General features: G+C 44.5%; 1 protein-coding gene across 1 annotated transcript in view; it reads right to left on the bottom strand.

Moving 5' to 3' along the window:
* Window positions 1-8,201: 8,201 nt before the first annotated feature.
* The window catches only part of LOC144826907 (phospholipase A2 inhibitor and Ly6/PLAUR domain-containing protein-like), a 269,142-nt gene continuing 261,364 nt past the window's right edge, over window positions 8,202-15,979 (bottom strand). Inside the window, exon 5 of the mRNA XM_078685366.1 lies at window positions 8,202-8,994. Within this exon, the coding sequence (XP_078541492.1) occupies window positions 8,861-8,994 (134 nt within the window). The 3' untranslated portion in view covers window positions 8,202-8,860. The remainder of the gene's footprint in view (window positions 8,995-15,979) is intronic.

Raw genomic sequence — 15,979 nt, forward strand, 5'->3', positions numbered from 1 at the left:
TCATGACTGGAATGATCGGAGAATTACATACATTGGAGTCAGTTTCTACAACCACTCCTTGAGCCATGAGCTAGTCAATAATTTTGGATAAGGCTGCTACAGCCTCTGGTGGCAATCTGTACTGTCTGATTCGTGGTAACACTATACCTGGCTTGAGAGTCACACGATAGGGTGTGATTGGCATGTAACCTACATCAGTTGGACCTTGCGCCCATAAGTGCTGCGGAACATTAGACAATCTTGGATCAAAATCACGTAATACATAGTGACCCTTAAAGTCACGTAGGAACAATCGTATTCCCTCTGGGGAACAGCATATAACTGCACCTAACTCTTTCAGTGTCTTAATGCCTAATAGGTTTTCTGGACATGACTTAGTAAGTAACAGATCAGTAGTGCGGGACAATGGACCTACTTCTAGAGTAACTGGCTTTGAAATCTCATTTACGATAGGTTTTCCTGAAAATCCAAGGGAAACATTTCTTGAGCCTGAGAGCGGAGCCCCTGGAACTTCGGCGTGACTAATTGTGGTCCTACTTGCCCCTGTATCAATCAAAAACTTTCTGTCTTTCCCTAATACTTGACTGTGAACATAGGGACCCTCTTGATCTACAGGTATCTCGATGAGAGGCAAGCCTACCTCCCTCTCTAGGCTGTTTCATGAATACTGCTGGTACTCTGGATACTCAGACTGTGCATACTGGTACATCTGCGATGTAACATGCTGTGTTGCAGCAATAGGCTGCGGTACTGTAACTGTCTGTTGTGCATTCTGTGGCTGAGGAATCTGTGAAACTTGTTCTTGTCTAGGCGGACGTGGTCTTTCTTTAGTCTTACCAGTAGCTATGTTGTGTTTCAGAACTGTACACTCATTTATAAAATGACCTGGCTGTTTACAATAATTGCAATTCCCTTTAACGGGAGCTGCAGGATGACTGGCTTGATTCGGACCCCTCTTCTGACTGTCTTGAGGAACAGATTGTGCAACTAGTACTTTCATTTTCGTATCTTTCATACGTTTTCTCTCGTGTTCTTGTTCTTCTCTGATTCTATTCTGGTGGTATTGAAGCATCTGCAACATCTGGGACGGGGTATTAGCTTGCCAGGTACTTTCGACTTTCAGAACTCGATTTTTAATCTGTGGACTTGAATTCTCGACTAATTTAGTAACAAAAAGGTGAGGGTATGACTCACTACTTGTCTTGAGGCCACTGTTGATGCTGAAACATTTTTCAAATCTAGAATAAAAATCACTAATATCCTCATCTTGCTTCTGTTTACAGGCTGAGATTGCATCCCAGTCTTCTTTTCTCGTTGTCAATAATCTGAGTAAAACTTGTATTAATAATTCTGGTAATTCTTTACATTTATCTCCAAGACCGGTACCTGGTACTCGTGCCTTGTCTTCAGCTTCTAGAACTGCCCAATCGATCTTTTTCTCTCCCACCTCCCATTCTTTTTCCTTGAGCTTTTCATACACCCCTGCGGGCAGCAGAACCTTTAACATTTTAATTATATCTGGGTATGTGTATTCTCCCATACGGAGCATGTCTTTTAATTCTCTATGGAACCCTGCTGGATCTTTATCATGACAGGGAATTAATTTCTTCATTTCGAGGAGTTCCATCTTTGTAATCGGGGTGTAAACAAACACTCGTTGCATTTCGCCACCCGTTCCTTTAACTGGGTGGACTTCTCGTAACGGATTCTGTCTCTCCATGTAAAATGGTTTACTTTCTGGGGGCGAGACATGAACAAAATGCGGGTTCAGGAACGTTCTATATTTGTGGCGCTGTTCTAGAATGACACTAATTAAATCGGTACCTAGACCTTTCCATCTATACTGGAGTAGCTCGTTCAGGATATCATGTAACGGGCCTGGATCAGAGTGCTGACCCTCATACAATGTAATGAGGTGCTGAATCATATACATACCCGCCAGTCGTTGTTCGGCTGGGGGCATTTTCAGAAACATTTGTGCCACTATTTCGTCTGGAAAAGTGGTAGAATCAGTAATCCATCGGACTGCTGATCGGGCTAGTTCTTGTTCATGCATGGTACTTAACTCACTGTAACCGATTCGTGATTTCAGAATGTGATCGGTAGCTTGAAACACTTGTTCTAGGGAACCTTGTTCTGGTGCTGAAGAATGAAAAATAGACTTGTGTTCTAGGCGTAAATGGCGATCTGGAAATCTAGATTTTCCTACATACGCTATTCTGGCGGGATTCTCGTCTTCTACCTCTTCAGTATCAGAGTTACTTTCTTTCTCGCTTACTTGTGCTGCTTTACGTTGTTCGTGTATCTTTATTATTTCTCTACGGATTTTCTTGTACATACTCTCCATAGCACCGACGGTCTTGTGCTTACCCTCGGCTATATTATCACTCCACCTTGTCAGGATTTTCATTTCGGCCGGATCTTTAGACGGGTAATCTTGTTCTCTTATTAGACAATTGATCAGAAACTTTAATATCATGAGCTGGATCTCGGCTTTCCTTTGAGACATGGCCTCGCTAATACTTTCTGGATCATCCCCTGTACGGATGAAACGATATATTCTGTCTAGATCTTCTTTCATATTCGGTAAGGTGACTAGATACTCGGCCACCTTTCTTACGCGGAATGAATATAAAACCATATTATCCTCGCCTGGGACTGGATCATAGCCGCATTCGGCAAGGGATTTTCTTATTTCTGCTACAGTCTGATGTCTAGGCGTACGCTGTGACGCTTGTGCATGTAATTCGGCTAACGTTAAACGCTTGTGTGGCGGCGGGGTTTGAGGAGGACCTCCCCCTGCGGCCCCTAAACTGGAGTCGTCTACTGAGGCTCTTCGTCCTGGCAGAGTGGGAAATGGAAATGTAGGCTGGACTTGTATGGCGGGCTGGACCGGGGGTACCGTAACAGGTACTCCGGTGTCTGGAGGAGCGGGAAGTGCCTGATTTACAGGGACTGGTGGAGCGCGAACAGGATTTGCATATTCAGGGACTGTGTCGTCCAAATAGGACGAAATAAAAATATCAGCTGCGGTCTGTTTGTGACGTAGCTTGGTCGGAACTAATGGTGGCGGGAAATTACTGGATGCCTCTGGGGTCGCTTTTGGCAAGCCCTCGGCAAGGAGAGGATACATACCCTTAATAAGGGCATGCCTCTGTCTGTCTGACTGTTCGGCTTTGACTTGTTCACCTATCTCGATTAGTTCTTTTTCTTGTGCTCGTTCTAAGGATTCTCTACTTAATTCTGACTTTCTGATTTCCTTTTCAGTTCTTTTATGAGCTTCTTTGCGCCATAACTCGATGGCATCTTTCTGTGATTGTCTGGCTTTCTTTTTCCATAATGCTTCTTCTACTCGCATGATGCATTCGGCATCCCATGTACCCGATACGGGCCATCTATACTTTTCTTCTAACTGTTCGGTATACTCTACCCATAAATCTAGATACAATATGGCGCTTATGCCATGCTTCTGATACATAAAATGACCTGGACTGTCCCTCGGCGGAACAGGAACTGCTTCTTCTAACAAACCCTTTCTAGTTTTTAGCTGACGTAATCTCGAAAAGAGAGACATTGTAAACTTGAATCGGAACACAATACAATACACGAGGAACAATAACAATTTGGAGAACAATTCAGGCATACCACGACATTGGAAATACATTGAACAACATCATAACATAACAGTTCGGACAGAATATTACCTGGAATACTGAGAACAGAAACACAAGAATTTCTCGAGAACGGAACAGACTAGAGTTACTGGATGCACTGCTGAAACAGCACGGAACATACCGGTCCCATAAAGGGACGCATCAAGACCCGTATCCACCTAGGTGAACACTTCGTTTGTGAGTCTGTGTACCACCAACCCACGGACCAGAGTCAATTTAGATTGACCCTGTCTAGATACTACCCCAGTAATGGTACTCACCGGGCAGCAAGAACGGAAGGCCTCGGACTGGACTGGACTGCTACGACGACGACGGACTTCGTACTTCAGTTACGGGTGGGCCTCCGGATACCTCGGACCTTGGACTCTTGGCTTGGGCTCTGGTCGGGACTCGCCGCGTTCCTCCACCGTCTCGTTTGGATGCTGGACCGCCTCCTCCGTCTCCTCCGTGGGCCTGAGGGATACTTGAAGCAGAAATATCTGCCGGTGCACAGAAGAGTTCCGTCACGACTGCAGAGGGTCAGGGGGTCGGCGTGGCTTCACCGACGCGTGGGGAAAGGGCAAGTCCCTATTCGGGCGCCATTATGTGGTAAATAAATAAATAATACCTCTCTTTTTGACTAGACATATATCATAACAGATAGCTCAATAAATAAGAGTCAAGATTCGAGGTAGTAGGAGTTTTGCAGGTTTAATACAGCATAAGGACAGGAACAGGACAACCTGCATAGGAATAGGATGGCAGGGCCCAGCAGCTGCTGGGGCTGGATCTGGGATGAGCGCGCTGGCTTTTAATAACAATACATGGGCATATATACATAACGCAAACACATAGCATTACATTGCAGTAGGCGTAGCAGTGGGTGGAGCAGAAGGCGTGACGCATAGCAGTCGCGAAAGATAAGGGCGAAAGTAGGTGTGACTAGAGGCGTGTACATAGACATGTGATGTAAACGTAACAGAAGTGTCATAGAAGGGGCGGAAACATGGAGGGGGCTACCTAAGGAGCCGGGACCTCTAACCTGATGGTGCGCGCAAACTAGCAATGACGTATCACTAGGAGAAGCTGGGGGCTATGAACTCTGTGCTAGGAGCAGAGACTGAAGTCTGGAGAGTCAGGGCGACATGTACCTAAACAGTATCTAGTATCTGATGTTTGGAGAACATGTTGATATAAACTAGAAGTTAGGAGGGGAAAGGCTAACTTGATTCTAAGACTGGACCATGCATTATTCTACATGTAGTGCGTGATGAAGAATATTAAATGACCATTAAATGCAGTATTTCTCTAACATGGAGCCCTGAAGGCTAGACAATGACGGAAACTATTGATGCAGTTCAGTAGCTTAGGAATGCAGAGAAGGAGAACTGAACTGATAGCTGGAATCATAACATATTCTTGGCAGACTCAGAGACTGAGCCAGGCTGGGCCGGGCACTGCAAGGCAGGAAGTAAGTGAAGGGTCGAGGATACAGGTGGGGGCTGTATCGCTCCTCAGCGAGGCTTCAGGAGACAGGAGCTGAATCTGGTGTCCAGGCCCTTTTGAGGCCTAGAAACGGGGACTTTATAATGGAATAACGTGCACACTGAGAAACGTGGCAACGTAGCTTTACATAGGCCTGATATTCGTAGTATTCACGAGAACTGGAAACTGGCATACTAGAGGTGGACACAACTGTAATTGCGTCATTAATCGGACATGGGGAATACATATGCATATCTAATCATGCACACATAACATATGATGGATGACACGTAGGGACACAGAACATGGCAAAATTTACTTTTCCACACCCTCAATGATGTTTAAATTCAAGACACCCCACAGAAAGACTAGGCCCATGCACCACTCACTACCCTTGGGCATAATGGATGAAAGCTAGGCAAAATGGGTGCAGGCCTAAGAACACTGCCTGCATTCAAAATGGCCCCTTGCACCCCAGCACATGGCCCGTCGCTGCCTGTACCAGCACTCAAAATGGCCGCCACCCACATGCACAGTCCACAACAACACCCCCAAAAATTGAAATAACACATAAAAATCACCACAATCCCATGCCATCCATGCCCTCAATGATGTTTAAATTCAAGACACCCCACAGAAAGACTAGGCCCATGCACCACTCACTACCCCTGGGCAAAAGGCCCCAACAACAGCCAAAAAATCGAAAAACACACAACAAACAGCACAATCCCATGCCATCCATGCCCTCAATGATGTTTAAATTCAAGACACCCCACAGAAAGAGTAGGCCCATGCACCACTCACTACCCCTGGGCATAATGGATGAAAGCTAGGCAAAATGGGTGCAGGCCTGAGAACACTGCCTGCCTTCAAAATGGCCCCTTGCACCCCAGCACATGGCCCGTCCCTGCCTGTACCAGCACTCAAAATGGCCCCCACCCACATGCACAGTCCACAACAACACCCCCAAAAATCGAAAAAACACATAAAAATCAGCACAATCCCATGCAATCCATGCCCTCAATGATGTTTAAATTCAAGACACCCCACAGAAAGACTAGGCCCATGCACCACTCACTACCCCTGGGCATAATGGATGAAAGCTAGGCAAAATGGGTGCAGGCCTGAGAACACTGCCTGCCTTCAAAATGGCCCTTTGCACCCCAGCACATGGCCCGTCCCTGCCTGTACCAGCACTGAAAATGGCCCCCACCCACATGCACAGTCCACAACAACACCCCCAAAAATCGAAAAAACACATAAAAATCAGCACAATCCCATGCCATCCATGCCCTCAATGACGTTTAAATTCAAGACACCCTACAGAAAGACTAGACCAATGCACCACTCACTACCCCTGGGCCTACTGGCTAGTGAGGCTTTACAGGCACCCCAAAATTTTAAAAAAAACAACATATAACAGTGAGCTAAAATTCCATGACATATATGAGAATTAAGTTAAAAAAAATCAGAGAAACAGTTGTATCATGCACCCATGACTAACCCTGGGCCTACTGGATATTATGGCTAGCTACCACCACAATATATATTTTGTTAAAGTTGTGAAAAAAGTTTTCGAACTGGAGCTGCCTCAAGTGCAATGGCCCAAACAAACAACACCAACTTACTCTCAAGTCCAAAAGTGATCCAAACTCCAAAGTCCAAAAAGTCCTCAAATTCAAATATCCAGCAGCAGCCACAAAAAGTAATCCTTCCAGCTCCAGATTCAAATGAAAAGTGACCAGTTCATGGACAAAGCACTGGGAGGAGCCTGCTGGACAGGAACAGGAAGTTGGAGACTCTGAGGCACTTCCTTCCTCCCACCTCACCCCAAAAAATGAACTCCTGCACCAAAAAGTGCAGCCAAATGTCAATCTGAGGAGTTATTCTGATCAAAATCATCATTTTCACACGGTTTATGCTTCCTGCGGTGGATTTCTTGTGCAGAATTGCAATTTTTGCAATTTCGGGAACTCGAGCTGTTCAAACCTCTTGCCGGAAGTAAGCTGCGCGCCGTCGCGGGCATTTATGATGTACTCGCGTTGTGAAACTCTCGCTGTGCAAGATGGCAAGCCGCGATGACGTAATTGCGTTCGAAAAACTCTCGCGCGATCACGCAGCAGGATCGAAAATGGTGCAGCACACGCAAAACCGGAAGAAAAACAACTCGGCAGGCTCAGAGTCAACGCCGCGCGCGCGATATTGTATTTTTAAAGCGCGACCAAGCAAAATAATTCGTAGTTTGCAAATTTGCGGATTATTGGGTAAATTCGCGCGCTTCGCGGATCGCGAAATCGTAAAAAATTCGCAAATTCGCCCGCAAAACGGATTTTACGCCCATGGTTACCTTGGACAGTGGAAGCCTACACAGAACTAGCACCTGACCTGCTATCCCTATTTATTATGCATATATTGGGAAGTACCCAAGGAAGTGTGTGCACGCAGTTAGCGCACCCACTGTCACGTTGCAATCCAATACTGGAATTAACAAGTTCTAGTAAGGACAAAAGGTGCACCACTAAAAGGTTAGTAAAAACACTTCAAATTATCAGTTCTGTGTTCAGAGTTGATTCTTCAAATTCTTCATTTATTCAAAAAGGTTAAAAACTGTCAAGTTGGCATGAACAGCTAACGCGTTTCGTCCAAATAAAAGGACTTCTTCAAGGCATCGATGAAGCCCTACTAACATATAATGTCAGAGTGTCCGTGATGGATGAGATCAACAGTGGTGGTGAAGAAGACATTTTGTTAAGATGAAACGCGTTGGATGTTCATGTTAACATTTTAGTTTTCTTTCAACTACTGCTGACAGAGCAGCGGGTGATGCAGAGCCGCCACTGATCACATCCCTGGGACTCATGTCCGTCACAGAGAGTGGTTCATTCACAGACTTGCAGCCTTCATGTTGCACTCAATAGCAGGGCGTCCACTCTTTCGATGTTGTATCTTAGACATCAGCATCTTCAGAAAATAGGCAACCACTGGTCTAACTTATTTATTTTAAATTTTTTGATTACCCTTTTAAAATGTTGTTATTAAATGACTACAAATACTGAGTCGAAGTTCCATTAGTTCAAATGAATATTTATTAATTTTGATCCATTTACAGTGTCATGCAAATCTACACATTGTCATTTAAAGTATTTATGACAGAGAATGCCAGCTCGCTACTGGGGCAAACTTGATATGGACAGTTGAACCCTTCTCCTTAGGTTTGGATTTTGTCAACACAAGTGTGGTGGACGAATCCTGATCGAGTCGGTAGGAACCAGTAGAGTCTGGTAAGGTCTAACTCACAGAAACAGCTTGGAGGTCGCCTAAGAAACAACAGTTCATGGGCAGACCACTGGGAGCAGTCACTGAATGGCCATCCCTGTGGGATGGGAGGAGGCAGCAGATGACGTCATGCCCTGTGGGATGGGAGGAGGCAGCAGATGATGTCATGTCCTTTTAGTGTTATGTCAAGGACAGCTTGCTTCTAAGGCCCTGATACAACTCAGATGGTTCTGGAACCGGCCTGGATCAGTAGGAGCTGCTCTGAGAAGACACAGAGGAGAAAAGGGCAGTGATGTAGCTTAAGGGGGTCTGTAGCACTAGAATCTGGAAACGTCTAAGTCTGCAGTGCCATGTTACGAGCCATGCACATACATATAAATGTGTACCGGATGTAATAAGACACACTCGGCAGGCACATGGGCATGTTGATGGTGCAAAAGGTAGTCTCAAACTTTGATGGCAGGTGAACACTTAAAATCATAATTCAGCAGCTGTATACCTCGAAGTTTAAAAACGCCTTTTCTGCAGAAATTTCTGGTCATGCATCCTGATGCGCTGTACTCTTTCACAACAGCTTCACCTGCAAAAGAAAAGATAAGACACAGTCAGAAGGGAATTGAGGTATCTGTTGCCATCTCACATGCCTCTTTTTGGGGACCAGATAATCATTATGCAGGATAATCCATAATGCCAGTAGGCGGAACCTGGCCAGACCCTGGTCCAGCCCTCGGTCCGCTCATCCTGGACATCTGGTTTTCCATGGTTAATAACTACCTCTAAAAGAGGCTCCTGATTCCAACCAGTGAGTACAAGGCCACCCTTGGGGTAAAGACCTACAGCAGTACCTTCTCCTCTACACAATCCTGTCTGGTGCCAAGGACAAAAGGAGGGGCATCTGGAAGCGTGTGATGGAGTCACCAGTGGCACTGAATTGGAGGGAGTCAGAGAAGAGGTGACCACTGCAAGAGCCAATAGAGAGAAGCACCATGTGACAGAGAGCTGAATTCTTGGTTTTAAGCCCAGATTTTGATTGTGGAGAAGTGTGGCTCAGGGGTTAGAGGCAGCAGACCCGGAAGCTGAGATCGGTCCTGGACCAGGGTTCAATTACCCGCCTCGGCGGGGTCTTGGGCTAAAAATTCCACGGACTCGATAATTCTCGCCCCGGTGCCTCCTCGACTCACGGGTTCACACTCTGCGACTCTGGGCAATAGCTTGCTTAATCTCCACAACGGCCCCTCGCGGCGGGATGCCTGACTTTCACCTTGTGGATACCCTGCTATCTCACAGGGGAATACCAGGAAGGGTTCCCTAAGCAAGCGCCGGGACACCCACTGCGGGTAGCTGTGCGCTATATAAGCTCAACTACATTTACATTTACACATTTGACTCCCACATCCCCTTTTTGCTCATGAGTCTAAAAAAACAAAGAACTATACTGAAAAGCATATTCAATTCATAAGTTTGTTTATGTATCTAGTGATTGGCCAATGCTGCGATAAAGATGAACACATAAAGAATGGAAAAGGATGTAGCTCTTTACAGGACACGTATCCTCAATGTCTTAAACTATTGATGCAAGCTGTAATACATCACCAAGATTATACTTTCTTCCAAGCAAAGCATTATACTTTACATATTAGAGATTCCTTCAGCGACCAAAACTTGTGGAACCACAGTGTAAATCTGAAAAACACTGAACCCAGACATGCAAACCCTCTCCTAGGACAACTAGAGGCCCAAGTGTCTTTCTGAGATGACGTAGGAGCTGAGGGGTTCTTTTGGGGTGGACCAACATGTTCTTCATTTTCATGGGGAGTTCTTAGCTTATAAACGGAGGCTGGGAAGCGGAGAGCGTTCTCTTGGGGCAATGACAGAACAGAGACAATGTTGAGTGCAGGAGGACCAGAGAACGTGTATACGGTTAGTCTAGGGAGAACAGGTCTTGTTTCTGGGATGCAAGAGGTGCTTAAGGCTTCTCTCTGGTAGCTCAGTGAGTGTCTGAGGCGCTTAGGGTTTACAGCTGGAGTGCATGAGGATATGAGAGTTTGTATCAGGTGAGTCTAGGAACAAGACCTAAAATCACTAAACTCACTATATGCAAGCTCTGATGTCTTCAGGCACTCTGGCTGGAAGCCCTAAGCTCCTCACACTCTCTGAGCTACAGGGAACAAACCCTAAGCACCTCCTTCATCCCAGAATCAAGACTTAAGATCGCTAGAGTCACCGGATACAAGCTTCTTTGTAGGGGTGGGTGAACCTTGCAGTGTGCTTCCATGAAGCAAAGCAGATTGCTTTTGAACAACAGGAGCTGCAGTTTAGCAGTTCCACTTGTCCTAAAGCAATGCCAGCTCCCGCAGGAGGCAGGGTGCCGGCTGGGACTGCGGGGGCAACATGAGGCCAGGACCCAGGGGATGGGGTCCCTAAGGCTAGAATTGGCCTAGGGAAGGGGGGCCATGCGGTCCCCCTTCCATAATTAAAAAAAAATATATTTTTTTAAAACAAGGCCAGGCCCTTGGGGGATGGGGTCCCTGGGGCCAAAAGTGGCCTTGGGAAGGGGGGACATGCGGCCCCACTTCCATGAAAAAATAAATAAATAAATAAACAGGGCCATGCCCCACTGATGGGATTCCCAGGGCGGAAATAAGCCTCCAGATGGGAGCTGCGCGGCACCCTTCCTGTTTAAAAAAAATATTTGAAAAATGGGTCAGGCCCTGGGGGATGGGGTCCCTATGGCCCACAAAACATTAGGAGAAGGGGGGCACACAGTTCCCTTCTAACAAAAAAAAGAAAAGGGAGCATCTTACCGGGGGCCCCACCATGCACCACTCGGCAAACGCACCTCCTAGTTGGGGATTAAGTCCCCTTGAATCCTGAGGATTCCTGGGGCCAAGTAGCCCAGCAGGTACCTCCAGTAAGCCCCAAACAGTGGGATTGCTGAGAGGTTTTCCGAGGCCATTCCCCCTTATACACCACTCTGCAAATGCACCCCTTGGCACATCACTGGTGGGGCGAAGAGATCCTCTTGAGAACCTCAGGACTAAAGTGGACTTCATCCCCCAGGCAGCAGGGTACCAGGAGGCCTGATTGCACAGTGATGTAAGAAGGGGGCCAACTACCCCTCTTGTTACCTCCAGTAAGTCCCACATAGTTTGATCGCTTAGAGGTCTTTGGAAGTCACGCTCATCTCTCTCCACCACTCTGTAAACAAACATCCTGGCACAGTACTGGTTGGGGGATGAAGTCTACTTTACTCCTGAGGGACTATGGCGGCCAAGTAGCCCTCCTGGTAACTCCGTAAGATATACACAGCAGAATTCCTGAGCACTGGTCTGAGGCCCAGGCCCCTTATGCACCGCTCTGCAAACGCAACTACTAAGTTATAGTTCTTGGATTTGGATTCTTAGAAACAAACGTGGACAGGCTGGCAAACCGGCTCAAATAATGGGGACATCATAGGCTAATGGGATTATCTTGCCTATGAATTAGCCTCATTGTTTCGGGGTAGCACCACACATAGAACTCCCACAGACTCATCACACGTACTAGCAGTCAAGGAAAGTGTCAAACAATTAAGCACCACATTTAGAGTCTATCAGAAATCTGGATCAGAGTCTGCCAAAATGCAATTTAAATCAGCTACAAAAATCCACTCAAAACTGTTCTGGAAATGAAGACGTGAATGCACAGAGGCAAAATGGCTTAAGATCTTTGAGCTGCTGGCCCTGAGTAAATCCCAAGAACTTTGGCAATACTTAAACAACCTAACCCACGGGGGCACTAACAGAGAAAATCCACTGGACGTGGGCACTTGGGTAGCCCATGTGAAAACCCTGTATTCGGACAACTTCAACATAATAACTCCAAGCAGCCTCACAACACCAGGGGAGGGAACCAGCAACTTTACACCTGAACCTACCTTACAGTTGGATAATTCAACCTTTCCAGGTAAAGGACTAGTACGCACAATTCTAAAAAAGATTTCACATAATGGGGTACATGCCTGGCTCCCTCTTCAGGGAAGACACAGTCTTCAGGATGGAAAATTTCGCTCAGCTATACGCCGAAAGCAGATTCCTGGGGGATGTTCCAGATTCCTGGAGGGAATCACTGCAGCATCCAATATTTAAAAAATGGGCCTAACACCGACCCCAAGAACGATCGCATGATTGCCTTGTTGGACATTGAGGGCAAGGCTTATGCAAGCACTCTTCAGGTGGAACTAGCAGACTGGCTTAGCAATAAAGGCCTCTTGTCCTACTTTCAGACCGGGTTCAGACCAGGGAACTCCACTGTGGACAACATCATTGCCGTGTCATACCTAGCCCAACAATTGATGGCCCATCGAACCCTGCCGCTTTTCGCCTGCTTTATTGACTACTCAGCAGCTTTTGAGGGGGTAGATCGCACCATCCTCTGGCGGAAATTGGCACTACGAGCACTTAGATTATTGTATTCACAAGCCTGGGTAAGAGTCAAACTGTTGAGCGAGTTTGCCACAGAGAAAATTGCCATGGATCAGGGGCTGTGACCTGGCCCGAATCTTTTCAATTTATATACAGCCGACATAGGTGCAGCCCAGCAAGGAGTCACTTTAGCTACACCCAGGTTCAGGCACTCAAAGATCAAACTGATGCAATACGCTGACGACCTGGTTCTTCAGGATCATACCAACATTTGCCTACAAAAAGCACTCACAGTCCTCGCAGTCTACAACACCAAAAATAAGTTGGTTGCCAACCCAACCAAATCTAAAATAAAAAAATGTGGCCACTTCCAACCAAAAAGGGGCCAAGTGGAGGTTGGGTCCGCTGACTTTGGACTGTGTACAACATTATAATTATCTAGGGGCATGGCTTAGCGAAACAGGCGAAACAGGCTGCCCACTAGTTCACCTCCACAAGCTAGAGGAGAAAGGGAAAAGGGTCACCTATGCCCTCTGCAAATTACACGCTACCCTACCATCCATCAACTATGCCCACCAGGCCTTTCCAAGGAAATTTGAGAATGATCTAGAGAAAATACACTGTACAGCCTATAAAAAGCTATTTCGCCTACCAGCCCGCACCAGGAACAATTTAATTTGTCTAGAATTTAATCTCAATCAACAAAAATTGGAAGAGATGGCAACTCAGAGTAAACACTTCTATCAGACACTGGTGGCGCCGGAGAATTCAATGAAGGGTGTCATAAAATGCATCTTTCAACAACCTGGCAATCCTTGGTCTGCTTGTCTCGTCTCTGCCAAAGATCTTCCGTAACTCTCAACATAGAACTGGGATCCAGCATAATGAAGTATTCCACTATTAAAAAAACAAGTACGACTACGGTCTCGCACCTTGGATATGGAGTCCTTCGTAGGAACAGGTGTTCACAAGACCCAAGACCAACCCCACACACTGTCAAGCCCCAAACTTCATCTAACGCAGACTGTGGGGAGCCAAGCCCTATATAGAAGTCTAGTTTCAAGATTACATCCTCTCCCTCTTACAGTTCTCTATCCAACTGGGAAAGTAAGGTCAGCCATTATGGAGTGCCGCCTTTTCAACTACAAATGTGTCCTTGACCCATATTTTAACCTGCTGTCCGGCACTGCGTCTATTCCGCAGAATCTACCTACGTTGGACACAGAGATGCACATGGCTAACTTTGGCAAGCTTGTCCACTTCACTCACATACAATTGATGGGCACTGCTGGGGCTGCCATTTGGCCACTTCTTCAAAGCAGACTGATTTAATATAAATGACAGATTATTACTTGATTGTTGTTACCTGACAAACCAAAAGAGAATTTTAACATTGTGTTTTAGATTTTTAGATTTTATACTGTACTTATAAAAATTGAATTTGTGTAATGGTTTTAAGTAACCTCACAAATAAAGTATTCATTCATTCATTCATTACAGTTAGAAATAAGCATTTAAAAAACCTCAGAAATTCACTGGAAAAAACATAGGTTTTAGGGACTTTATAGTTAGAAATTAGCATTTTAAAAACCATAGAAATTCACTGAAAAAACACAGGTTTCAGGGATGTTTTAGTTAGTTGGACAGTTCGCTCATACAAAACCAGAGAAATTCAGCCGTTATAGTTAGTTGAACTAACTATAACTCATGCCCCCGCAATGCACTGCTGATGGTGTCATATATCATACCACTCATGACATAGTCAGTAACATCACTGATGACATGACTGATGACATCTCAAATGACATGACTGATGCCATCACTGATGACAACATCCACTTAGTATCTAATGCACCTCCTCACACCTTAAAATACACTATCATAAAGCTACTCAAAAATACAGATTAACTTTCTCAAAACCATAGATACACCAATACCAGTTACTACATACCTACTCACTGATTCATAGGTATAGACACACATTCTCTCACCCATACAATTACTCATTCACGCAGTCAGTCATCAATAGAGCCACTGATATATGTACTCATACAAATGGTGTAAATACTCACACAACTCCACTCACCCATAGAGTTACTCACCCACTTAGTCAATCACCCAAATAATCAATCACACTGTGATTTACTCATTATACAGTTATACACACACACCACCTCACTTATTCATACAGATACTAACCCATACTTACTCTCTTCTACAATCACTGACACAAGTACACACTCATCCATACAGCCACTGTCACAATCACTTAGTCTCAAATAGTTACTTATATACTCCAAGAATCACATATACTGCCTTTCACATGGATCACTGAAATAATATCGAGGGACAGAATATCGACCAACAAAAATATCGTTGACAAAATATCGAGAGACAAAATATCGAGTTTCTATCTACAAACAGGTAAGTACAAAAATATCGAGTTAAAAATATCGTTTACAAAAATATAGTTGTAAAAAATATCGACTTTAATAAAAACAATGTTTAATTACATTAATATAAAAAATTAATTACTAAAATATACTTAACAATACTTAAAATAACTTTTAATAATTAAATAATTAATGAAATTAAAAAATAATATTTTTTTAATCATATTTCTTAAAACATATATATATATAGTAACAAAATTTAATTAAATAATAGCCAATATTATTAACGTACAAATACAAAAGAGTAAAAATTACTATTCCCACTCCAGTGCGTGCAACAGTAGGGAAACCGTTGGATAGCGTAGGGGTTAAAATTACTGTTCCCACTCCAAGGACTGCAACAGTGGATATATGACGTTACAACGCAACTTTTACAACGCACTACCATTACAACGTAAGTATTGGTAAGTATATAATAATTTTTATAATTTAAAATATTTTAAATTAATTTAATATAATTTAATTTAATTTCATTTCATTAAATTAAATTAATGTAAATTTAATTTTACTTTATTTTTACACTGTACCCCTGTACCCCAAAAACCCCAAACTGACTCTGAACCCTAAAAAAAACCCTTTACCCAAAACCCCAAAACTGACCCTGAGCCCTAAAAATACCCCTTTACCCAAAAACTAAAAACTGACCCTGAACCCTAAAAATACCCCTTTACCCAAAAACCCAAAACTGACCCTGAACCCTAAAAATACC

Source organism: Lissotriton helveticus, chromosome 4_1, assembly GCF_964261635.1.
Source record: "Lissotriton helveticus chromosome 4_1, aLisHel1.1, whole genome shotgun sequence".
Lineage (NCBI taxonomy): Eukaryota > Metazoa > Chordata > Amphibia > Caudata > Salamandridae > Lissotriton > Lissotriton helveticus.